At 45.6% G+C, this 27096-nt stretch overlaps 1 protein-coding gene across 2 annotated transcripts in view; it reads left to right on the forward strand.

Annotated features, from left to right (window-relative positions):
- Positions 1–27096, forward strand: part of LOC135524608 (ceramide synthase 1-like) — a 65831-nt gene that overhangs the window by 34029 nt on the left and 4706 nt on the right. For both annotated transcript variants that reach the window (XM_064952297.1, XM_064952298.1), the window contains exons 3-6: positions 11853–12033; positions 12687–12848; positions 14893–15040; positions 15372–15556. In XM_064952297.1, the coding sequence (XP_064808369.1) occupies positions 11853–12033; positions 12687–12848; positions 14893–15040; positions 15372–15556 (676 nt within the window). The remainder of the gene's footprint in view (positions 1–11852; positions 12034–12686; positions 12849–14892; positions 15041–15371; positions 15557–27096) is intronic.

Genomic DNA, 27096 nt, shown 5'->3' on the forward strand with positions numbered 1-27096 from the left:
GCCCAAACCAATGCAAAACAGCCTCAGACCATTACAATGACGGCCTAGGAACAGTGGGTTAACTGCCTTGCATAGACTTCGGGAAGTGTACAACACCTACCTCTGCAACATCTATCATAGGTCAGAATATAGAGATTGTAGAGGAATACAAATACCTGGGTGGCCTCTTGGACAATAAGCCTCAGTGGAGTAAATGTACAGACCTGATCAAAAAGAGTCAACAGAGACTGTACTTTCTCAAAAAGATGGGATCTTTTAATGTAGACTGTACTATACTGACTCTGTTTTACAAATCTTTCATTGAGAGTATTTTAACTTTTTGTATTGTTTGTTGGTTTGGCAATGCCACTGTCAACTAGAGAAATATGCTGAGAAGGATTATCACTGTTATGTTCTGTTAATTACTATTGTCCCCTTTAAGGATGGAGCACCCTGGAGCACCCTTCTGGTACTAACTCGCTTGAGTAAATGTGAAGCTCCAGTTCAATTGCTTGTCTTCAGAGTCTTATTATATAAATAAGTGTTAAAACACTACAATTACCACAGTAAGCAAGGTACTTGGAGTCAAACAGACAGGCCTGGATGTGATCTTTAAGGTCAGGGCCCTCCACAAGGCTCACAAAATCATTTTAGACCCAAGCCACCCCCTGTACCCAGACTTTGAACTACTCCCCTCTGGGCGCAGATATAGAGCACCCCTCAGCAGGAAAAACAGAACTAGACAATCATTTGTGCCTATTTGTGGCTTTGTGATATCCCTCCTAAATAGCTCGGGCTAATATTCCCATCGACTCATTAAGGCCAGCAGGCTAGTCTTTTTTATTTTTTATTATGTTTTATTGGTATGTAACTGTTATGAAAGTTGTATTGTCCATTTTGTTTTGTATTTAAACACCACTTTAAACTTGTACATGACACTGCAACAAAATTTCCCCATGGGGACAATAAAGTCAGTAAATTGTTCAGGGGCAGAATGACAGATTTCTACCTTGTCAGTTTGGGGATTAAATCTAGCAACCTTTCGGTTACTGGCCCAACGCTCTAACCACTAGGCTACCTGCCACCCCGATATGAAATGAGTAAAGCAGTATGTAAAAACTACTAAAGTGGCTTGTGTTCCATTATTAAAGTGACCAGTGATACCATGAATATGTACATTGGGCAGCAGCCTCTAAGGTGCAGAATTGAGTAACCAGGTAGTAGCCGGCCAGTGATAGCTATTTAACAGTCTGATGGCCTTGAGATAGAAACTGTTTTTCAGGCTCTCGGTCCCAGCTTTGATGCACCTGCACTGACCTTGCCTTCTGGATGATAGCAGTGTGAACAGGCTGTGGCGGTTGATGTTCTTGATGATCTTTTTGGCCTTCCTGTGACATCGGGTGTTGTAGGTGTCCTGAAGGGCAGGCGGTGTGCCCCCGGTGATGCGTTGGGCAGACCGCACCACTCTCTGGAGAGCCCTGCAGTTGCGGGCGGTGCAGTTGCTGTACCAGGCAGTGATACAACCTGACAGGATGCTCTCAGTTGTGCATTTGTAAAGTTTGTGAGGATCTTAGGGGCCAAGACAAATTTCTTCAGCCTCCTGAGGTTCAAGAGGCGCCGATGCTCCTTCGTCACCACACTATCTGTGTAGATGGACCATTTCAGATTTTTCCTCATGTATACTCCAAAGAACTTGAAGCTTTTCACCTTCTCCACTGCTGTCCCATCTATGTGGATAAGGGCGTGATCCCTCTGTCTCCTGAAGTCCATTATCAGCTACTTCGTTTTGTTGACGTTGAGGGAGAGGTTATTTTCCTGGCACCACTCCGCCAGGGCCCTCACCTCCTCCCTGTAGGCTGTCTCGTCATTGTTGGTATCAGGCCTACTGCTGTTGTGTCATCTGCAAACTTGATGATTAAGTTGAAGGCGTGCATGGGCACAGGTGAGCAGGGAGTACAGGAGAGGGCTGAGCACGCACCCTTGTGGGGCCCCTCAAATCACATTTTATTGGTCACATACACATGGTTAGCAGATGTTATTGCCAGTGTAGTGAAATGCTTATGCTTCTAGATCTGACAGTGCAGCAGTATCTAACAGGTAATATCTAACAAATTCCACAACAACACCTAATACACAAAATCTAGTAAAGGAATGGAATGAGAATATGTAAGTATAAAATATATGGATGAAAAGTGACAGAGCGGCTAAGATACAATAAATAGTAAAGAATAGATAGTGAATGATACAGTATACAGTATATACATATGAGATGAGTAATGTGAGATATGTAAACATTCTTAAAGTGACATTATTAAAGTGACTAGTGTTCCATTTATTACAGTGGCCAATGATATCAAGTCTGTAGGTAGGCAGCCGCCTCTCTGTGCTAGTGGTGGCTGTTTAACAATCTGTTGGCCTTGAGATAGAAGCTGTTTTTCAATGTCTCTGTCCCAGCTCTAATGCACCTGTACTGACCTCGCCTTCTGGATGGTATTGGGGTGAACAGGTAGTGGCTCGGGCGGTTACTGTCCTTGATGATCTTTTTGTCTTCCTGCGACATCGGGTGTTGTAGGTGTCCTGGAGGGCAGGTAGTTTGCCCCCGGTGGTGAGTTGTGCAGACTGCACCAAATCAAATGTATTTATATAGCCCTTCTTACATCAGCTGATATCTCAAAGTGCTGTACAGAAACCCAGCTTAAAACCACAAACAGCAAGCAATGCAGGTGTAGAAGCACGGTGGCTAGGAAAAACTTCCTAGAAAGGCCAGAACCTAGGAAGAAACCTTGAGAGGAACCAGGCTATGGGGGGTGGCCAGTCATTTTCTGGCTGTGCCGGGTGGAGATTATAACAGAACATGGCCAAGATGTTCAAATGTTCATAAATGACCAGCATGGAAAATAATAATAATCACAGTAGTTGTCGAGGGTGCAACAAGTCAGCACCTCAGGAGTAAATGTCAGTTGGCTTTTCATAGCCGATCATTAAGAGTATCTCTACCGCTCCTGCTGTCTTTGGAGAGTTGAAAACAGCAGGTCTGGGACAGGTAGCACGTCCGGTGAACAGGTCAGGGTTCCATAGCCGCAGGCAGAACAGTTGAAACTGGAGCAGTAGCATGGCCAGTTGGACTGGGGACAGCAAGGAGTCATCCTGCCAGGTAGTCCTGAGGCATGGTCCTCAGGCTCAGGTCCTCCGAGAGAGAGAAAGAAAGAGAGAATTAGAGAGAGCATACTTAAATTGACACAGGACACCGGATAAGACAGGAGAAGTACTCCAGATATAACAGACTGACCCTAGCCCCCCGACACAAACTACTGCAGCATAAATACTGGAGGCTGAGACAGGAGGGGTCAGGAGACACTGTGGCCCCATCCGATGATACCCCCGGACAGGGCCAAACAGGCAGGATATAACCCCACCCACTTTGCCAAAGCACAGCCCCCACACCACTAGAGGGATATCTTCAACCATCAATTTACCATCCTGAGACAAGGCCGAGTATAGTCCACAAAGATCTCCGCCACGGCACAAACCAAGGGGGGGGGGGGCGCCAACCCAGACAGGAAGATCACATCAGTGACTCAACCCACTCAAGTGACGCACCCCTCCTAGGGACGGCATGGAAGAGCACCAGTAAGCCAGTGACTCAGCCCCTGAAGTCCACAATCATCTTATTTGTTTTGCTGACATTGAGTGAGAGGTTATTTTCCTGACATCATACCCCGAGGGCCCTCACCTCCTCCTTGTAGGCTGTATCGTTGTTGTTTGTAATCAAGCCTACCACTGTAGTGTCATCTGCAAACTTGATGATAAGAGTTGGAAGCGTGCATGACCATGCAGTCGTGGGTGGACAGGGAGTACAGGAGAGGGCCGAGGACACACCCTTGTAGGGCCCCAGTGTTGAGGATCAGTGAAGTGGAGGTTTTGTTTCCTGCCTTCACCACCTGGGGAAGGCCTGTCAAGAAGTCCAGGACCCAGTTACAGAGGGCGGGGTTCAGACATAGGGCCCCAAGGTTAATGATGAGATTGGAGGGTACTATGGTGTTGGAGGCTGAGCTGTAGGCAATGAACAGCATTCTTACATAGGTATTCCTCTTGTCCAGATGGGATAGGTTAGTGCGATGGTGATTGCATCGTCTGTGGATCTATTGGAGCGGTATACACATTTAAATAGGTCTAGGGTGTCAGGGAAGGTGCAGGTGATATGATCCTTAACTAGCCTCTCAAAGCATTTCATGATGACAGACGTGAGTTCTATGGGGCGATAATCATTTAGTTCAGTTACCTTTGGCTTTCTTGGGTACAGGAACAATGGTGGACATCTTGAAGCAAGTGGGGACTACAGGCTGGGATTGAGAGAGATTGAATATGTCCGTAAGCACTCCAGCCAGCTGGTCGGTGCATGCTCAGGACCGAGGGAAAGATGAAGGGAGCAAAGTACAGAAAAATCTTTGATGAAAACCTGCTCCAGAGCGCTCAGGACCTCAGACTGAGGCGAAGGTTAAACTTTGAACAGGACAGCAACCCTCAGCACGCAGCCAAGACAATGCAGAAGTGGCTTCTGGAAAAGTCTCTGGATGTCTTTGAGTGGCCCAGCCAGAGCCCGGACTTGAACCCGATCGAACATCTCTGGAGAGATGTGAAAAGAGCTGTGCAGCGACACTCCCCATCCAACCTGATAGAGCTTGAAAGGATCTGCAGAGAAGAATGGGAGAAACTCCCCGAATACAGGTGTGCCAGGCTTGTACTGTCATACCGAAGAAGACTCAAGGCTGTAATCGCTGCCAAAGGTGCTTCAACAAAGTACTGAATACTTATGTAAATGTGATATTTCTGTTTTTTTTGTTCGTTTTTTTGCAAAAATGTCTAAAAACCTGTTTTTGCTTTGTCATTATGGGGTGTTGTGTGTTGATATAATTTAACCCATTTTAGAATAAGGCTGTAGTGTAACAATATGTGGAAAAAGTCAAGGGGTCTTGCGCTGTAATACTAATTTATAGGCCAACACTACAACTCTGTAACGGTTTTCTTGTGGTGAAGGAGAGGTGGACCAAAACGCAGCGTGGTGGTTATTCATGGTTCTTTAATATAGACACTTCATGAATAAACTAACAAAACAAGAAATGTGAAAAAAACAAAACAGCCCTATCTGGTGCAAACACAGAGACAGGAACAATCACCCACAAAACCCAACACAAAACAGGCTACCTAAATATGGTTCCCAATCAGTGACAATGACTAACACCTGCCTCTGATTGAGAACCATATCAGGCCAAACATAGAAAGGAGGAGCAGCGCGATTAAAAACTTCTGGACTTGGGAAGAAATCCTCGACGGGAGAGGACCCTGGGCAAAACCAGGGGAGTGTCGCCGTCCCAAGGTGCAGCAAGAGAAGCGGCAGTAGGAGCAGCGCGAGGAGGAATGGACATGGGAGGACGAACTGGACGGAAAGGGACCCTGGGCACAGCCAGGAGAATATCGCTGCCCCAAAGAAGAGCTGGAGGCGGCGGAGGCGGAGAGGCACTGGTATGAGGAGGCAGCACGGCAGCGTGGATGGAAGCCCAAGAGTCAGCCCCAAAAATGTATTGGGGGGAGGGCACACAGGAAGTGTGGCGAAGCCAGGTAGGAGACCTGCTCAAGAGCTCCAGTGCGCCTGCACGGTCCGGTCTATCCGGTACCACCTCCATGCACCAGCCCTCCGGTGGCAGCCCCACGCACCAGGCTGTCTCTCCGTCTCATCCCTACAGGTGCTCCCGCCTGTCCAGCGCTGCCGGAGCCTTCCTCCTCTCCAGCGTAGCCAGAGCTCCCGCCCCTCATTCCAGAGGTGCCAGAGTTCCTCAGTCCAGCGCTGCTAGAGCCTTCCTCCTCTACAGCGCTGCCGGAGTCTCCCGCCTGTTCGGCGCTGCCAGAGCTCCCGCCCCTCAGTCCAGAGGCGCTAGAGCCCCTCATTCCAGAGGCGCCAGAGCTACTCAGTCTAGCGCTGCCAGAGCCTTCCTCTCCAGCGTTGCCGGAGCTTCCCGTCTGCCCAGCGCCATCAGAGTCGCCAGTCTGCCCAGCGCCATCTGAGCTACCCGTCTGCCCAGTGCCGCCTGAGCCACCCGTCTGCCCAGCGCTGCCTGAGCCACCCGTCTGCCCAGCACCGCCAGTGCCGCCAGTCTGCCCAGCACCGCCAGTCCTGCCAGTCTGCCCAGCGCCGCCAGTGCCGCCAGTCTGCAAGGAGCCGCCAGTGCCGCCAGTCTGCAAGGGGCCACCAGTGCCGCCAGTCTGCAAGGGGCCACCAGTGCCGCCAGTCTGCAAGGGGCCACCAGTGCCGCCAGTCTGCAAGGGGCCGCCAGTGCCGCCAGTCTGCAAGGGGCCACCAGTGCCGCAAGACTGCCAGGGGCCACCTGACAAGTGTATAAAATTGAACACACAGCCATGCAATCTCCATAGAGAAACTTTGACAGTAGAATGATCTTACTGAAGAGCTCAGTGACTTTCAACGTGGCCCTGTGTTACGAGAATTATGTTCTCAATGTACATAAACTGAACTTCAATTAAACTACTCGGTCTGTAACCAAGAATTTGTAAGATTCTTGTTGAAATGAAACAGACAGAGGCCAGTCTACAATAGTCAGCAACGTTTATTTTTGAGAGCTCTGCTTGTCATCTCAGGTACATTGGTTTATATACAGTGCCTTGCGAAAGTATTCGGCCCCCTTGAACTTTGCGACCTTTTGCCACATTTCAGGCTTCAAACATAAAGATATAAAACTGTATTTTTTTGTGAAGAATCAACAACAAGTGGGACACAATCATGAAGTGGAACGACATTTATTGGATATTTCAAACTTTTTTAACAAATCAAAAACTGAAAAATTGGGCTTGCAAAATTATTCAGCCCCCTTAAGTGAATACTTTGTAGCGCCACCTTTTGCTGCGATTACAGCTGTAAGTCGCTTGGGGTATGTCTCTATCAGTTTTGCACATCGAGAGACTGACATTTTTTCCCATTCCTCCTTGCATAACAGCTCGAGCTCAGTGAGGTTGGATGGAGAGCATTTGTGAACAGCAGTTTTCAGTTCTTTCCACAGATTCTCGATTGGATTCAGGTCTGGACTTTGACTTGGCCATTCTAACACCTGGATATGTTTATTTTTGAACCATTCCATTGTAGATTTTGCTTTATGTTTTGGATCATTGTTTTGTTGGAAGACAAATCTTCGTCCCAGTCTCAGGTTTATGCAGACTCCATCAGGTTTTCTTCCAGAAAGGTCCTGTATTTGGCTCCATCCATCTTCCCATCAATTTTAACCATCTTCCCTGTCCCTGCTGAAGAAAAGCAGGCCCAAACCATGATGCTGCCACCACCATGTTTGACAGTGGGGATGGTGTGTTCAAGGTGATGAGCTGTGTTGCTTTTACGCCAAACATAATGTTTTGCATTGTTGCCAAAAAGTTCAATTTTGGTTTCATCTGACCAGAGCACCTTCTTCCACATGTTTGGTGTGTCTCCCAGGTGGCTTGTGGCAAACTTTAAACAACACTTTTTATGGATATCTTTAAGAAATGGCTTTCTTCTTGCCACTCTTCCATAAAGGCCAGATTTGTGCAATATACGACTGATTGTTGTCCTATGGACAGAGTCTCCCACCTCAGCTGTAGATCTCTGCAGTTCATCCAGAGTGATCATGGGCCTCTTGGCTGCATCTCTGATCAGTCTTCCCCTTGTATGAGCTGAAAGTTTAGAGGGACGGCCAGGTCTTGGTAGATTTGCAGTGGTCTGATACTCCTTCCATTTCAATATTATCGCTTGCACAGTGCTCCTTGGGATGTTTAAAGCTTGGGAAATCTTTTTGTATCCAAATCCGGCTTTAAACTTCTTCACAACAGTATCTCGGACCTGCCTGGTGTGTTCCTTGTTCTTCATGATGCTCTCTGCACTTTTAACGGACCTCTGAGACTATCACAGTGCAGGTGCATTTATACGAAGACTTGATTACACACAGGTGGATTGTATTTATCATCATTAGTCATTTAGGTCAACATTGGATCATTCAGAGATCCTCACTGAACTTCTGGAGAGAGTTTGCTGCACTGAAAGTAAAGGGGCTGAATAATTTTGCACGCCCACTTTTTCAATTTTTGATTTGTTAAAAAAGTTTGAAATATCCAATAAATGTTGTTCCACTTCATTATTGTGTCCCACTTGTTATTGATTCTTCACAAAAAAATACAGTTTTATATCTTTATGTTTGAAGCCTGAAATGTGGCAAAAGGTCGCAACGTTCAAGGGGGCCGAATACTTTCGCAAGGCACTGTACCTCTCATTTCATCATAAATGTCCCTCCTCCTCTCAGACAATGACAATATAGTTCACAAGTCTTCTCCTACTCATACATTGCTTATCCCATCCTGCCACCTGTTATACAATCTACTACAAGCCCAAGGTTTCTCCCCTCCCTGGATGGGGAGACTTCCTTCCCTGTTATCAGTTTCACAGTGGACACAAGTTGTCTGCCACAGTTCCTTGCCTTCTAACAGTCCCTCTTTCTTATGGACAAACATTCTTCATCATTATACAGAGACAGGGTAGAATTATTTTAGATATAGTCCTATCATTACTTTAAATGTATACATCATTTAGTCATTATACATAAAATTCATAACACCCCGTCATAAGATGCCAGCTTTCCAACAAGTCAGTTCTTTAAGTTTCTGACCTGTTAGAGCGGCCATGGCCAACTCTAACTGTTGTTATTGTTAATTAAGTGGAAACGTCTAGGAGCAAAGTGGTAGGCCACACAAGCTCACAGAACGGAACCGCTGAGTGGTGAAGTGTGTAGTGCATAAAAATAATCTGTCCTCGGTTGCAACACTCACGACTGAGTTCCAAACTGCCTCTGGAAGCAACGTCAGCACAATAACTGTTCTTCGGGAGCTTCATGAAATGGGTTTCCATAGCTGAGCAGCCGTACACAACCCTAAGATCACCATGCGCAATGCTAAGCATTGGCTGGAGTGGTGTAAAGCTCACCGCCATTGGACTCTGGAGCAGTGGAAACACGTTCTCTGGAGTGATGAATCACACCTCATCTGGCAGTCCGACTGACGAATCTGGGTTTGGCCAGGGGAACGCTACCTGCCACAATCCATAGTACCAACTGTAAAGTTTGGAGGTGGAGGAATTAAGGTCTGGGGCTGTTTTGCATTGGTTTGGGCTATGCCCCTTGGTTCCAGTGAAAGGAAATCTTAATGCTACAGCATACAATAACATTCTAGATGATTGTATGCTTCCAACTTTGTGGCAACAGTTTGGGGAAGGCCCTTTCCTGTTTCAGCATGACAATACCCCCGTGCACAAAGCGAGGTCCATGCAGAAATGGTTTGTCAAGATCGGTGTGTAAGAACTTGACTGGCCTGCACAGAGCCCTGACCTCAACCCTATCAAACATCTTTGGGATGAATTGGAATGTCGACTGCGAGCCAGGCCCAATCGCCCAACATCAGTGCCCAACCTCACTAATGCTCTTGTGGCTGAATGGAAGCAAGCCCCGCAGCAATTTTCCAACATCTAGTGGAAAGCCTTCCCATAAGAGTAGAGGCTGTTATAGCAGCAAAGGGGGGACCAACTCCATATTAATGGCCATGATTTTGGAATGAGATGTTCGAAGGGCAGGTGTCCACATACTTTTGGTAATTTAGTGTACGTTTCCACCCAGACAGAGGCTTGAACAATGCATAAAATTTTAAGCTTCGACTGCTGGCTACTCGTCTGTTGCTTAACCCAACAACAGAAGTGCTTCCCTAAAAGCTGCCTGGGTCGAAAGATATTCTGTGAAAGGCTCAATTAATAAGGACAGAATAGCAAAGTCCATTTTTTGTCTCCTCAAATATTGAAGGATGCAGCTCAGCTTCAGAATGTCATATAGACTAATCAATACATACCAATATGCATCAGTTGCGTCTTTTGTGGGCATTTTAAAGCTTGTTTCTAGCAAAGCATGGAGGTAAGCATTGTTATAGAACGCTTTATATTATCTGGATACTTTTTGTTTTTATTTATAAAAAAAATATAAAGTAACAATGGTTATTCTTTTTGGCATTTTCTTTAAGGTAATGGCATACCCTCACTCAATTTGTAATGCTTTTGCAACAGTCTTGAATGAGTTCCCACATATGCTGAGCACTTGTTGGCTGCTTTTCCTTCACTCTGCGGTTGAGGTTGGGGGATTGTGGAGGACAGGTCATCTGATGCAGCACTCCATCACTGTCCGTCTTGGTCAAATAGCCCTTACACAGCCTGGAAGTGTGTTGGGTCATTGTCCTGTTGAAAAAAAATGATAGTCCAACTAAGCGCAAACCAGATGGGATGGTGTATCTCTGTAGAATGCTGAATTCTAAATAAATCACTGACAGTGTCACCAGCAATGCACCATCACACAACTTTCTCCATGCTTCATGGTGGGAACCACACATGTGGAGATCATCAGTTCACCTACTCTGCGTCTCACAAAGACACAGCGGTTGGAACCCAAAATTTCAGATTTCCACCAGTCGAATGTCCATTGCTCGTGTTTCTTGGCCCAAGCAAGTTTCTTCTTCTTATTGGTGTCCTTTAGTAGTGGTTTCTTTGCAGCAATTCGACCATAAAGGCCTGATTCACGCATTCTCCTTTGAACAGTTGTTGTTAAGATGTGTCTGTTACTTGAACTCTGTGAGGTGCAATCTGAGGTGCAGTTAATTGACGATTTCTGAGTCTGGTAACTCTAATGAACTTATCTTCTGCCGCAGAGGTAACTCTTGGTCTGTGGCGGTCCTCATGAAAGCTAGTTTCATCATAGCACTTGATGGCTTTTGCGACTGGACCAGAAGAAACATTCAAAGGATGTTTCTTATTTGAGCTGTTCTTGCTAAATAGGGCTATCTTCTGTATACCACCCCTACCTTGTCACAACACAACTGATTGTCCCAAATGCATTAAGAAGTAAAGAAATTCTACAAATGAACTTTTAACAAGGCACACCTTTAGATGAAATGCATTCCAGGTGACTACCTCATGAAGCTGGTTGAGAGAATGCCAATAGTGTGAAAAGCTGTCGTCAAGGCAAAGGTGGCTGTCACGAATCTCGCAGAAGATGGTGCCTCTTCCTGTTCGGGCGGTGCTCTGCGTTCGTCGTCGCCGGCGGCCTATTAGTTGCCATCGATTCCCTTTCCGTTTGTTTCTGTTTATTGGGTAATTGGGTACACCTGTTTTGAGTTAGTGTTTGTTTGTAGGCTATTTAAGGGCATGAGGCCCGCTGGGTATTTGTGCAGGCTTGTTTTCTGGAATCTGGTGTATGAGTGTAACAGTATTTTTCCGGACAGTTTAGTCCGTTGTATTTTGGGATGGGTTGTTTCATGCGCCCTGGTGTTTTGCATGTCGTGGCTCCACAGTCTATGGAATAAAATATCCACGAACTGAATTACCTGCTCTCTGCGCTTGACTCCTCCACTCACCATTGGTAGAAGTTGTAACAGTGGCTACCTTGAAGAATCTCAAATTTTAAATATATTTTGATTTGTTTAACACTTTTTTTGGTTACTACATGAATCGAAATGTGTTTTTTAATAGTTTTGATGTCTTCACTAATATTCTACAATGTAAAAAATAAAGAAAATCCCTTGAATGAGTATGTACTGTATGTGCGTGTGTATGTGTGTGTCAGCGTGCATGTTTATTGTGTCTATGCCAGGGTGCATATGTGTTTGCATATGTGTTTGCATGTTTCCAGTAGGCATGTTTGTGTGCATGTGCGTGTGTGTATGACAGCATGTGTTTTCCTTTCTCCTGTGGAATATCCCCCAGGCCGCTCCTCTAATCCTTAGCCTCTCTCTCTGTCTTCTCCCTCTCCCAGAATGGAAGCGTGGCATGACAGTGCCCACGGACATCGCCATCGCCTACCTGATCCAGGGCAGCTTCTACGGACACTCCATCTATGCCACGGTCTACATGGATGCCTGGAGGAAGGATTCTACCGTCATGGTGGTGCACCACGTCATCACCCTGGCCCTCATCACCTTCTCCTACGCTTTCAGGTAGCTGACCACTCCCTGCCTGACTGGTGGCCCCAGGTTTGGAAAACACTATCGCAATGTGATGCTTTGTAATCTATTGCCTTTCAGGGACATTGATGAAATATTGGCAACATATCCTCTTATTAATAGTTGTAAACGATAGTTGTAGATGCTTTTGTCGAGTTGTCGAATCACACTCTTAGAAAACAATATTGGGCCCCATAGGAGAACCCTTTGAAGAACCCTTGTTGGTCCCAGGTAGATCACTTTTGGTTACAAGAGGAACAGTTTTGAGTTCCATGTAGAACCCTTTCCATAGAGGAAAATGGTTCTACCTAGAACCATAAAGGGTTTTTAAATGGAACCAAAAAGTGTTCTCCTATGGGGACAGATGAAAAACCTTTTTTTAACCCATTTTGCATTTTTCAAAAATGCAGAATTCTGATTTGTCATAGTGTAAAAAGGCTCTAGGTTATTTGATGTTGAAAAAACGGTGTTATTTGATGACTGTTCTCTTGCTTTAAACAATATTTGTTTCAAAGTCAATCCGTGTCATTGACTAAGACTAACCCCTTGGCTTTCACATTGCACCATCCAGAAAACAGCACAGCTATGTCCTCGGCTAATATTGTTTGTGTACTGACACTGTGCTCCCCACTGCTCTCTCCTCTCAGATTCCACAACATTGGGTTGCTGGTGTTGTTCCTCCACGACATCAATGACATCCAGCTGGAGTTCACCAAGCTCAATGTATACTTCAAGACCCGTGGAGGGGGCTACTACCTCATCAACGACGTCCTGTCCAACATGGGCTCTGTCAGCTTCAGCATCACCTGGTGAGGAGAGAGAAGACACACACAGACAAGCACCAGTGTTGGGGAGTAGTGTACAACTAGTGATTTAACTACATGTTTCAGTAGTTTGGTGGTAGTTGAACTAAATTCAAATCTAAGTAATGTTTCAGTAGTTAATAACTTGTTTTGCCATTTAGTGGTGTAGCTAACTACTGGAACTACACAACTTTCTTTGCAAATAGAAAATAAAATATGGGTGAAGTAGGAAAGAATTTCCTTTCTTTTTCAGCATAACTCCTTTCTAATTTAAACTTGAAACAGTTTTTGTGTTTAATATGCTAAACTACACATTCTGTTAACATCTTACTCCAGAGTGATCTGACCTTGCAATTTGTAGTCTAGGACAATACAGATTTAGATATGATAAATTATCACAAAGTAGTTTGGATGTAGTGAACTGTCATAAATTCTTACACAGGGACAGTCAAAGTCAATCTTAACTGAAAATAAACAATGATTAATTTATCTGGAGAGATTCCAACAAACTTGATGCACCATAGTGAACGTCTGTCAGGAGCTCTAACGGGGCAGTCCCGTTTAGTTCCCCTATATACTGGTTACAGACAGGTTACATAGGCGTTGGTTCCGGGATGTGTCTGGCACCGTCTCCTCCCTTAACTTAAAGAATATTCCGGGTGTTCTGCCAAATAGTCTAAAGGAGGAGGTCGTGACACCCCCACCCCCATATCTTTACCAGGCACAGGCAGAAACCAAGGATTATTTGCCACCAAAGACAAGATGCACAAAGTAAAATTTTCTTCACATTCCACCCTTTAATCACTTGTGTGATAACTTCCAAACAGGGATTCCAACCAAGTTGCAGACTTATTCTTAATAATTCCAGTGGTAGTGTATTTGGCGAGATCAGTCATGTTAGAAGAGTGATCTGGGACAAAAGTACAATATTCAACACCAATGATTGCACAGGTGCCCCCTTGACCTGCCAAAAGTTAATCAAGAGCTTCTTTGTTACACAGAGACAATTTATACAATTCTTTTAGCATTTCCAATTTTCTCAACATCTCTAGAGATCTCCCAAATTTGGTCTTGGGCACATGCATATTGACTTTCACAGGGAAGAGAGAGAACACATGCTATAACAGTTTCACAACAGTTTAACCAGTACCACTTGCCGTGCGGTAGCAGAGAGAACTGTCTATGACTTGGGTGACTGGACTCTTTGACAATTTTCAAACCTTTTAGTTCCCATTTAGTTCCCTTATATACTGGTTACAGACACGTTACATAGGCATAGTTCATAGGGTTGGTTCCGGGATGTGTCTGGCACCGTCTCCTATCTTAACTTAAAGAACATATTCTGGGTGTTCTGCCAAATAGTCCCCTCATAACTTACCAGGCACAGGCAGGAACCAAGGATTGTTGACACCAAAGACAAGATGTACAAAATAAAATGTCCTTCATAGAATTACTTTTTCAAAATAGTTCAGAATAGTGAACTATATTTTTCTTAAGGGTAACTTTAGCATAACGTAACTTCTTCCAGTGTGAATTAATTGGTAGATTGCAGGGCTCTACGCTGACGTTTTTTGACGAGGAGCACAATGAAAAATATTTGCAGTAACAAGACGTTTTCTTTGTAGTAATGGTACAAGCATGAAATCATGAATCTGCGCTCCGTGTATTCTCCATGACACTCAGGGGCTGTTGTACAGTGAAGTAATCATTGCAATAATTATCATCTGGGTAATTGTTTCTAGGTGCACGCTACTCCTAAATAAAGAAATCCAGGTCCCATAGCAAAATATTTAGGCGCATATGCTAGTAAAATGGTTGCACTCTAGAGCCCTTGCTTGGTACCTATATGTTCAGAGTCGCTTCCCCAAAACTAACAAGCACACACGCCTGCATGCCTGGGTACACACACACAACACACACACACACACACACACACACACACACACACACACACACACCTGTCCTGAGAGATAACAAGGGTGTTTGAAACCCTAGACAATGGTAATCTTTCTACCCTAAAGCGTCTGAATAACACTGTTCCTCTGTGCAGGTTTTGGTTTCGTCTCTACTGGTTCCCTCTGAAGGTTCTGTACGCCACCTGTGTGTCCAGCCTCCAGTCCGTCCCAAACATACCCTTCTACTTCTTCTTCAACTCACTACTCTTGACACTCCTCTGCATGAATATCTACTGGTTTTTGGTGAGTGTTGGAACTCCGTCTGCAGCAGGTCACATATCTCACAGTGGTGTGCAAACATACTGTAGCTACCTCATTAGTCAGACTCTAGGTTAAACAAGACTCATCTAATTCAGAGAGGGCAACCACTCACAGATATGTGTTCCCAATAAGTAAATAACATGTCTTGACAGTTTTATGACTCTTACCTGGTCTTTTCCATTTGTATTAGCCTATTATGTCTAATGCCTCTGTCAGGGGTTGATACATTCAAAATAAACTGGACTGAATATGTGACATCAAACCTCTCTCCCCTCTAACCCCTGATCCCCATCCCCCCTCTCTCTCCCTACAGTATATAGTGGCATTTGTGGCGAAAGTCCTGACGGGGCAGATGAAGGATGTAAAAGACCTGAGGGAGTACGAGGGTGAGGAGGGAGCCCAGAGGGCCGCAACCCTGCTTAAGGCCCAGCAGCAGAGTAAAGATGCAGGACATCTCAACAATTCTGCAGAAACTCAACTCAGCAACTCTACTGAAGGGTGAGGAAACAAACACACTACTTTACCATGCTGATTCAACATGTGTATATGAATCACCAAATCATATGTATGTATTAGGTCTGCTAAATTACTAAAATATAAATTCACAAATATAACTTTAAACATTTTTTATATTTTTTATTATTAACCCCCACTCTTCCGAGGGGGAAAAAAATGTAGTTTTTTTCAGCTTTTTTACTAAATATAAATACATTTTATGTATACATTTTACATATATGGTACATTTATATAAAGCAGTCTTATAACAACAATACATTACCAAACATCAGCTCTTTAATCCCAACCCTCAGCCCATCACACCTATCACCATAGACCTCAGCTCTTTAATCCCAACCCTCAGCCACTCTCAGCCCATCCCACCTATCACCATAGACCTCAGCTCTTTAATCCCAACCTTCAGCCATTTTAATTTTACCTTTATTTAACCAGACAAGTCAGTTAAGAACAAATTCTTATTTTCAATGACGGCCTGGGAACAGCTCGGGGGTTTGAACTCACAACCTTCCGGTTACTAGTCCAACGCTCTAACCACTAGGCTACCCTGCCGCCCCATCCCACCTATCACCATAGACCACCCTCATTTGGTTGTGCCACCCTCGTTTGGTTGTGCCATGTGCCATATATTTTCCAATTGTGCTGTGATGTTTGATAAAAAATGTTAACCTTTCTAATCGTATATTAACCACAGATTGTGAGCTAAAGATGATAACCTTTCCTACGAGTATTATTATATTATTTATTGACTTACTATGGCTGTCCAAATTGCCCAACACTGCTATTTGTAAGGTTCATTTTAAGTGCATGTTGTGATTTTTTTTTAACCTTTCCTGAACCTGTAACCATCATTAAGATACATAGGGTCAATACCAGAATAATTTCTGTTGATTCTGTCTCTTCGCAGCAAAATCTACAGAGCTGAGATTGTTGCATGCCCCATACACAACTTGGGTCGAGTGGACAGGGACATAAGTTCAATGAATTGAGACCCATCCAGCTAAGATACCCCAGGATGAGAATCAGGTTTACCAGAGTTTACTGAGTCATCTGAGGCCAAGGGGTCATTCTCTCTCTTCAGGTTTTCCTGACAAAAAACTTCTCTCTGGATATATATATATCATTCTGTTGGTTGCAAAATAATTATATAATAATGTAAATCAAGTGTAGTTTTTTGTACCAGTCCATATACTATATGCCACGAATATTACCTTGAATGTTTTACTGTACTGAAGTAATGCCACCACTATACAGACACTGCATCTCCAGGTGACAAATGCTTTCCAAAACATCCAGAGAGAAGGTTTTTGTCAGGAAAACCTGAAGAGAGAGAATGACCCCTTGGCCTCAGATGACTCAGTAAACTCTGGTAAACCTGATTCTCATCCTGGGGTATCTTAGCTGGATGGGTCTCAATTCATTGAACTTATGTCCCTGTCCACTCGACCCAAGTTGTGTCCAAGTTATTCTCTTCCGTCTACCCTGTCCCTTCATATCTGGATTCTACAACAAAGAAGAGCTAGGCTAGGGGAAGGATAGGCTTTGCATTGTTATTATTAGCGGCTTGGGTCTTTTTTAATATTGAGGAATATTTCCCTTTCTCTGTTCATAGGAGTAACAACATGAATTTGTGCGTGACTCAGAAATAATGCGGTGCCATCAGCTGCCATCAGCTGGAAGAAGGTGTCCTTTTTTGGTCAGTGTCAGTGAAGGAAAGGAAAGGAAAGGGAGAGGGGAGAGATGCTGAGACTGACCATCAGATGCAAGCACCATCAGCCTAGTAAAATAAATAATTTAAATGTATGCTCACTCAGCTTTGCCTCACAAGTAATACAACAGATCTATTACCGATGTGATCATATAGTGTGTCCATAATGGCACAGCAGTAAGACGTTTGTTTTCTTCCCAGGTAAATATTGTTTTTTTTTTTGTTGTTTTTTGTTGTTGTATACATCTCAATCTCTTTTTTTCCATTTTCAAAATAAATATACATTACTGCAACCCGCCTCACCCAATGTGGTATGGATCAGCTATTTTTTTAGACCTTATAACTGGAACCTCCATCAGATGCTAGCCAGCTAATTAGCTACTAGTTATTTAGTCATTGTTAGCCTCTGCTAGCGGTTTTTACTTTTAGCTCGGACTCCTGCCGCTTTAGCCTGGATAGCCCGGATAATACCTGCCAGGTTGCACAGCGCGATACCAGCCCTGAGTATATCGGACTGCTTTTTTCCACTACATCTCCGGATTCCTGAAGCAAGCTCTGGACCATTACACTGGATCTTTGCAGCCAGCTCGTTGCTACCGAGGAGCTATTGTGGCTAACGCCTTTGTCAAGAGGCATGCACCAGTTAGCCCCGAGCTAGGCCCATCTCCCGGCTAGCAAACAAAGTACACCAACTACAAAATTTCCCTTGTCAATTGGACTGGACCCTTTGTCGACATGGAGCCCAGCCGATCCATCACGACTGGTCTACTGGTCTGCTGACGTAACTCGGCCGATGTGCTTTCAACCGGCCTCTGCGTCATGGATGTTTGGTGATGATCCATCTGCTATCCCCGGCCTGCTAGCTGTCTAAGCGCTGTCTCCCGCTCGCACAACGTAGTTATCGACTACTGAACAGTTCCCTGTTTCATCTAGTGCTGCTCTTCGGACTCTATGATCACTGCTACACAGCCGACTCCTGCTGGACTGTCCATTAACACAAACCGGTACCCCCAAAGAAGCTAGCCAGCTAACTAGCTACTAGCTAGTAGTCAGTTAGCCACTGCTAGTGGTCATCAGCTAACCTTAGCCCAGTCCAACTCCTGCCAGTCTGCACAGCGCGATTCAACCCAGAGCATACCGGACTGCTTTTTCTCCACCAAATCTCCATATCTCCGGATTCCTACCGCAAGCTCTGAACCTTTACACCTGGATCAGCGCAGCTAGCTAGCTGCTATCAGAGTGGCTACTCCTGGCTAATGTCTCTGTCCCGAAGCAAACACCAGTTAGCCTGTAACTAGCCTTGTGCTAGGCCCATCTCCCGGCTAGCTGAACAGGTCCATCAACCACTTCTTGGGCTACAATACCTATTTTGCCAATTGGCCTGGACCCCTTTTACTGCCAACACAGAGCCCCACTGATCCATCATGACTGGTCTACTGACGTAATCCGCCCGAGGGGGTTTCAACAGGCTCCTCTGTTGCGACTTCCCCTGAAGGCCCATCTGCTAGCCACGGCCCGCTAGATTTCTAGAGCACATCGGACTGTTAGCCGAAGAGATCCATCAGCCAATTTCTTGGGCTACAATACCTATTTTGCTAATTGGCCTGGACCCTTTGACTGCCTACACGGAGCCCTGCCGATCCATCACGACTGGTCTGCCGACATAACCGTCCGGGGGGGCTACAACAGACTCTTTCTTAGCTAGCCCTTTTGTTCCAATTCCAACACATGCGGTGACCTCACCTGGTTTAAATGGTATCTCTAGAGACAAAACCTCTCTCATCGTCACTCAATGCCTAGGTTTAGCCCTTGGCTCACTCCAGACCTGACTGCCCTTGACCAGTACAAAAATATCCTGTGGTGTATCACATTAGCATCGAATAGCCCCCGCGATATGCAACTTTTCAGGGAAGTTAGGAACCACTATAAACAAGCAGTTAGGAAAGCAAAGGCTAGCTTTTTCAAACAGAAATTTGCATCCTGTAGCACAAAGTCCAAAAGGTTCTGGGACACTATAAAGTCCATGGAGAATAAGAGCACCTCCTCCCAGCTGCCCACTGCAGTGAGGCTAGGAAACACTGTCACTACCGATAAATCCACAATAATTGAGAATTTCAATAAGCATGTTCCAAGATGGCATAGCAGTAAGTCGTCCTGTCGTATCGTCTCTCTGTAAATATCGTCTCTTTTTCGTTTTAGATATTTTTCTTCGCATATCTTTAAAAACATTTTTGCTCGCTTCCAAATACTCTCCTGCAACCCGCCTCACCCAATGTAGCTACTTTTCCTAAAGTATTTATATTTACTTCGGAACCGGAACCCCTCAACTGAAGCTAGCCAGCTAATCCACCTGCTATGCTAGCGGTCTTCAGCTAACCGGTCATCAGCTAACACTTAGCTCGGAAAGCTCTCGCCAGTTCGAACAACGCGACGCTAACCAGAGCATAACGGACCTATTTTTTTTTTTTAACCCTAGATTCCCACCGCAAACGGAACATCTTTCAGCTGGATCTTCACAACTAGCTATCAAGCTAAACCGCAACCCTGGTTGATTACTCCTGGCCAGCGTTTCCACCCACGTAGCTTGAAGCTAGCCCGGCCAGAGCTCCTGTGCTCATAGCATACTCCTGGGCTACAATACCCGGACCCACGACCGGTCTATCGATGTCACTGCATGAAGAGGAATAAACAGACTCACCCCATCGCGACGCCCTCCAAAGGCAAACTCTCTAGCCCTCGCTATCTCCTTGCTTGCTAATTCGGCATGCTAACTGCTAGCTTGTTTAGCCCAGGTCCGCTATCTACTACCTTGTTTACCCCGGCCTGCTAATCTGCTAGCACAGGCCTGCTAATCTGTTAGCTTGTTAGCACAGGCCTGCTAACCGTCTGCATTGCCGCGTCCCAAACACGCAGTGGCCCATATGTACTTTCTATCTCTTCCCAATTTTTTTATTTTTTTATACCTTCCGGAAACCTGCCTCAACCAATGTGATACGGAATCGCTATTATTTTTAATTTTTAGAACACACTCAAGAACCTCCAGAAGCTAACCAGCTAACTAGCTACAAGCTATTTAGTCATTGTTAGTTTTTTAACCTGGATAACACTCGCCAGTCCAGCCCCCCTGCCCCATGGACTCTGATCACTTGGCTACATAGCTGATGCACGCTGGACTGTCCATTAATCACGGTACTCCATTCAGCTTGTTTGTTTTATCTGTCGGCCTCGTTGCCTAGTCAATGCCATTTTACCTGCTGTTGTTATGCTAGCTGATTAGCTGTTGTTTCACCCACTGTTTTAGCTAGCTTTCCCAGTTCAACACCTGTGATTACTGTATGCCTCGCTGTATGTCTCTCTCAATTGTCAATATGCCTTGTATACTGTTGCTCAGGTTAGTTATCATTGTTTTAGTTCACAATGGAGCCCCTTGTCCCACTCCTCATACCCCTGATACCTCCTTTGTCCCACCTCCCACATTTGCGGTGACCTCACCCATTACAACCAGCATGTCTAGAGATAAAACCTCTCTCATCATCACCCAGTGCCTGGGCTTACCTCCGCCGTACCCGCACCCCACCATACCCCTGTCTGCGCATTATGCCCTGAATATATTCTACCATGCCCAGATACCTGCTCCTCTTATTCTCTGTCCCCAACGCTCTAGGCGACCAGTTTTGATAGCCTTTAGCCGCACCCTCATACTACTCCTTCTCTGTTCCGCGGGTGATGTGGAGGTAAACCCAGGCCCTGCATGTCCCCAGGCACCCTCATTTGTTGACTTCTGTGATCGAAAAAGCCTTGGTTTCATGCATGTCAACATCAGAAGCCTTCTCCCTAAGTTTGTTTTACTCACTGCTTTAGCACACTCTGCTAACCCTGATGTCCTTGCCGTGTCTGAATCCTGGCTCAGGAAGGCCACCAAAAATTCAGAGATTTCCATACCCAACCATAACATCTTCCGTCAAGATAGAACTGCCAAAGGGGGAGGAGTTGCAGTCTACTGCAGAGATAGCCTGCAAAGTAATGTCATACTTTCCAGGTCCATACCCAAACAGTTCGAACTACTAATTCTGAAAATTACTCTCTCCAGAAATAAGTCGCTCACTGTTGCCACCTGCTACCGACCCCCCTCAGCTCCCAGCTGTGCCCTGGACACCATTTGTGAATTGATTGCCCCCCATCTAGCTTCAGAGTTTGTTCTGTTAGGTGACCTAAACTGGGATATGCTTAACACCCCGGCAGTCCTACAATCTAAGCTAGATGCCCTCAATCTCACACAAATCATCAAGGAACCCACCAGGTACCACCCTAACTCTGTAAGCAAGGGCACCCTCATAGACGTCATCCTGACCAACTGGCCCTCCAAATACACCTCCGCTGTCTTCAATCAGGATCTCAGCGACCACTGCCTCATTGCCTGTATCCGCTACGGTGCCACAGTCAAACGACCACCCCTCATCACTGTCAAACGCTCCCTAAAACACTTCTGTGAGCAGGCCTTTCTAATCGACCTGGCCCGGGTACCCTGGAAGGACATTGACCTCATCCCGTCAGTTGAGGATGCCTGGTCATTCTTTAAGAGTAACTTCCTCACCATTTTAGATAAGCATGCTCCGTTCAAAAAATGCAGAACTAAGAACAGATACAGCCCTTGGTTCACTCCAGACCTGACTGCCCTCGACCAGCACAAAAACATCCTGTGGCGGACTGCAATAGCATCGAACAGTCCCCGCGATATGCAACTGTTCAGGGAAGTCAGGAACCAATACACGCAGTCAGTCAGGAAAGCTAAGGCTAGCTTCTTCAGGCAGAAGTTTGCATCCTGTAGCTCCAACTCCAAAAAGTTCTGGGACACTGTGAAGTCCATGGAGAACAAGAGCACCTCCTCCCAGCTGCCCACTGCACTGAGGCTAGGGAACACGGTCACCACCGACAAATCCATGATTATTGAAAACTTCAACAAGCATTTCTCAACGGCTGGCCATGCCTTCCGCCTGGCTACTCCAACCTCGACCAACAGCTCCGGCCCCCCCGCAGCTCCTCGCCCAAGCCTCTCCAGGTTATTCTTTACCCAAATCCAGATAGCAGATGTTCTGAAAGAGCTGCAAAACCTGGACCCGTATAAATCAGCTGGGCTTGACAATCTGGACCCTCTATTTCTGAAACTATCCGCCGCCATTGTCGCAACCCCTATTACCAGCCTGTTCAACCTCTCTTTCATGTCGTCTGAGATCCCCAAGGATTGGAAAGCTGCCGCAGTCATCCCCCTCTTCAAAGGGGGTGACACCCTGGACCCAAACTGTTACAGACCTATATCCATTCTGCCTTGCCTATCTAAGGTCTTCGAAAGCCAAGTCAACAAACAGGTCACTGACCATCTCGAATCCCACCGTACCTTCTCCGCTATGCAATCTGGTTTCCGAGCCGGTCACGGGTGCACCTCAGCCACACTCAAGGTACTAAACGACATCATAACCGCCATCGATAAAAGACAATACTGTGCAGCCGTCTTCATCGACCTTGCCAAGGCTTTTGACTCTGTCAATCACCATATTCTTATCGGCAGACTCAGTAGCCTCGGTTTTTCGGATGACTGCCTTGCCTGGTTCACCAATTACTTTTCAGACAGAGTTCAGTGTGTCAAATCGGAGGGCATGCTGTCCGGTCCTCTGGCAGTCTCTATGGGGGTGCCACAGGGTTCAATTCTCGGGCCGACTCTTTTCTCTGTATATATCAATGATGTTGCTCTTGCTGCGGGCGATTCCCTGATCCACCTCTACGCAGACGACACCATTCTATATACTTTCGGCCCGTCATTGGACACTGTGCTATCTAACCTCCAAACGAGCTTCAATGCCATACAACACTCCTTCCGTGGCCTCCAACTGCTCTTAAACGCTAGTAAAACCAAATGCATGCTTTTCAACCGATCGCTGCCTGCACCCGCATGCCCGACTAGCATCACCACACTGGATGGTTCCGACCTTGAATATGTGGACACCTATAAGTACCTAGGTGTCTGGCTAGACTGCAAACTCTCCTTCCAGACCCATATCAAACATCTCCAATCGAAAATCAAATCAAGAGTCGGCTTTCTATTCCATAACAAAGCCTCCTTCACTCATGCTGCCAAGCTTACCCTAGTAAAACTGACTATCCTACCGATCCTCGACTTCGGCGATGTCATCTACAAAATTGCTTCCAACACTCTTCTCAGCAAACTGGATGCAGTTTATCACAGTGCCATCCGTTTTGTCACTAAAGCACCTTATACTACCCACCACTGCGACTTGTATGCTCTAGTCGGCTGGCCCTCGCTACATATTCGTCGCAAGACCCACTGGCTCCAGGTCGTCTACAAGGCCATGCTAGGTAAAGCTCCGCCTTATCTCAGTTCACTGGTCACGATGGCAACACCCATCCGTAGCACGCGCTCCAGCAGGTGTATCTCACTGATCATCCCTAAAGCCAACACCTCATTCGGCCGCCTTTCGTTCCAGTACTCTGCTGCCTGTGACTGGAACGAATTGCAAAAAGCGCTGAAGTTGGAGACCTTTCTCTCCCTCACCAACTTCAAACATCAGCTATCTGAGCAACTAACCGATCGCTGCAGCTGTACATAATCTATTGGTAAATAGCCCACCCATTTTCACCTACCTCATCCCCACAGTTTTTATTTATTTACTTTTCTGCTCTTTTGCACACCAATATCTCTACCTGTACATGATCATTTATCAATCCAGTGTTAATCTGCAATATTGTAATTATTTGCCTACCTCCTCATGCCTTTTGCACACATTGTATATAGACTCACCTTTTTTTTCTACTGTGTTATTGACTTGTTAATTTGTTTACTCCATGTGTAACTCTGTGTTGTCTGTTCATACTGCTATGCTTTATCTTGGCCAGGTCGCAGTTGTAAATGAGAACTTGTTCTCAACTAGCCTACCTGGTTAAATAAAGGTGAAATAAAAAATAAAAATAATTATACGGCTGGCCATGCTTTCCACCTGGCTACCCCAACCCCGGCCAACAGCCCTGCACCCCCCACAGCATCTTGCCCAAGCCTCCCCCACTTCTCCTTCACCCAAATCCAGACAGCTGATGTTCTGAAAGAGTTGCAAAATCTGGACCCCTTCAAATCAGCTGGGCTAGACAATCTGGACCCTCTCTTTCTAAAATTATCCGCCGCAATTGTTGCAACCCCTATTACTAGCCTGTTCAACCTCTCTTTCGTATCATCTGAGATACCCAAAGACTGGAAAGCTGCCGCAGTCATCCCCCTCTTCAAAGGGGGAGACACTCCAAACTGTTACAGACCTATATCTATACTACCCTGCCTTTCTAAGTTCTTCGAAAGCCAAGTTAACAAACAGATCACCAACCATTTCGAATCCCACCGTACCTTCTCCGCTATGCAATCTGGTTTCCTGGCTGGTCAGGGGTGCACCTCAGCCACGCTCAAGGTCCTAAACAATATCATAACTGGCATCGATAATAGACCTGTCCAATGCTTTCAACTCTGTCAATCACCACATTCTTACCGGCAGATGCCACAGCCTTGGTTTCTCAAATGACTGCCTTGCCTGGCTCACCAACTACTTCTCAGGCAGAGTTCAGTATGTCAAATCGGAGGGCCTGTTGTCCGGACCTCTTGCAGTCTCTTTGGGAGCACCACAGGGTTCAATTCTCGGACCGACTCTCTTCTCTGTATACATCAATGATGTCACTATTGTTGCTGGTGATTGTCTGATCCACCTCTACACAGCCGGCACCATTCTGTATACTTCTGTCCCTTCTTTGGACACTGTGTTAACTAATCTCCAGGCGAACTTCAATGCCATACAACTCTCCTTATTTGGCCTCCAACTGCTCTTAAATGCAAGTAAAACTAAATGCATGCTCTTCAACTGATCGCTGCCGGCACCTGCCCGCCCGTACAGCATCACTACTCTGGACGGTTCTGACTTAGAATATGTAGACAACTACAAATACCTAGATGTCTGGTTAGACTGTAAACTCTCCTTCCAGACTCACATTAAGCATCTCCAATCCAAAATTAAATCTAGAATCAGCTTCCTATTTCACAACAAAGCATCCTTCACTCATGCTGTGAAACATACCCTCGTAAACTATCCTACCGATCCACGTCTTCGGCAATGTCATTTACAAAATAACCTCCAACACCCTCCTCATCAAAATGGATGCAGTCTATCACAGTGCCATCAGTTTTGTCACCAATGCCCCATATACTACCCACCACTGTGTCCTCTATGCTCTCATTGTCTGACCGTCGCTTCATATATGTCACCAAACCCACTGGCTCCAGGTCATCTATAAGTATTTGCTAGGTAAAGCCCCACCTTATCTCAGGTCTCTGGTCACCATAGCAGCACCCACCCATAGCATGCGCTCCAGCAGGTATATTTCACTGGTCACCCCCAAAGCTAATTCCTACTTTGGCCGCCTTTTCTTTCAGTTCTCTGCTGCCAATGACTGGAACGAATTGCAAACATCACTGAAGCTGGAGACTCATATCTCCCTTACTAACTTTAAGCATCAGCTGTCAGAGCAGCTCACAGATCATTGCACCTGTACAAAGCCCATCCCACTACCTCATCCCCATATTGTTATTTATTTATTTATTTATTTGTTGTGCCTTTGCACCCCAGTATCTTTACTTGCACATTCATCTTCTGCACATCTATCACTCCAGTGTTTAATTGCTAAATTGTAATTACTTCACCACTATGGCCTATTTATTGCCTTATCTCCCTAATCTTACCTCATTTACACACACTGTATACAGATTTTTTCTATTGTGTTATTGACTGTACGTTTGTTTATTCCATGTGTAACTGTGTTGTTTGTGTCGCACTGCTTTGCTTTATCTTGGCCAGGTCGCAGTTGTAAATGAGAACTTATTCTCAACTGGCCTACCTGGTTAAATAAAGGTGAAATAAAAATGTTTAATAAAATAGCCTACCTCAAATTTTGAAATATAATTTTAAAATATGGCTCTAACAACAATGCATTGGCAGGGATATTTAAGCAAAGCCAATATGCGTTGTATTGGGCCTATAGCTTATTGCACAAACGTCATTGTTACAGTATACTGTTTTAATAGGTTAATGTTGCATAGGTTTACGTAACAAAAAAAAAACATTAGTATTTTTATCTGAGCAGTAGATCTCGGGTTGCAATTTGACTTGACTCAGAAAAGGTTGGTGACCACTGCTGTAGAGGCAGGCACACAGAGACAGAGACCAACATACAGTATAACTGGCTAGAAGGTAAGAATAAGTGTTTGGTTTTGGTTGACTACATGGCTAGAGGCTAGGCTAGGGGAAGGACGGATTAGAGCCTAGGGCAGGCACGGGCTACAGGCTAGGGCAGGCACGGGCTACAGACTAGGGCAGGGACAGGCTAAAGGCTAGGGCAGGGACGGGCTAAAGGCTAGGGCAAACACGGGCTAGAGGCTAGGGCAAACACGGGCTACAGGCTAGGGCAAACACGGGCTACAGGCTAGGGCAAACATGGGCTACAGGCTAAGGCAAACACGGGCTACAATTTAGGGCAAACACGGGCTACAGGCTAGGAGAAGATAGGGCTACAGGCTAGGAGAAGGCAGGCTTGAGTCTAGGATGGACTACAGTCTGGAGTGAAGGAAGTGCTACATGCTAGGGGAAGGATGGGCTTGACGCTAGGGGAAGGACAGGCTACAGTGTAGGGAAAGGACGAACATGAGGCTAGGGGGGGGAAGGACGGGCTTGGGGCTAGCGAGGTGAAGGGGCGAGTTTGAGGCTAGGGTGGGGAA

This window comes from Oncorhynchus masou, chromosome 31, assembly GCF_036934945.1.
Source record: "Oncorhynchus masou masou isolate Uvic2021 chromosome 31, UVic_Omas_1.1, whole genome shotgun sequence".
Classification (NCBI taxonomy): domain Eukaryota; kingdom Metazoa; phylum Chordata; class Actinopteri; order Salmoniformes; family Salmonidae; genus Oncorhynchus; species Oncorhynchus masou.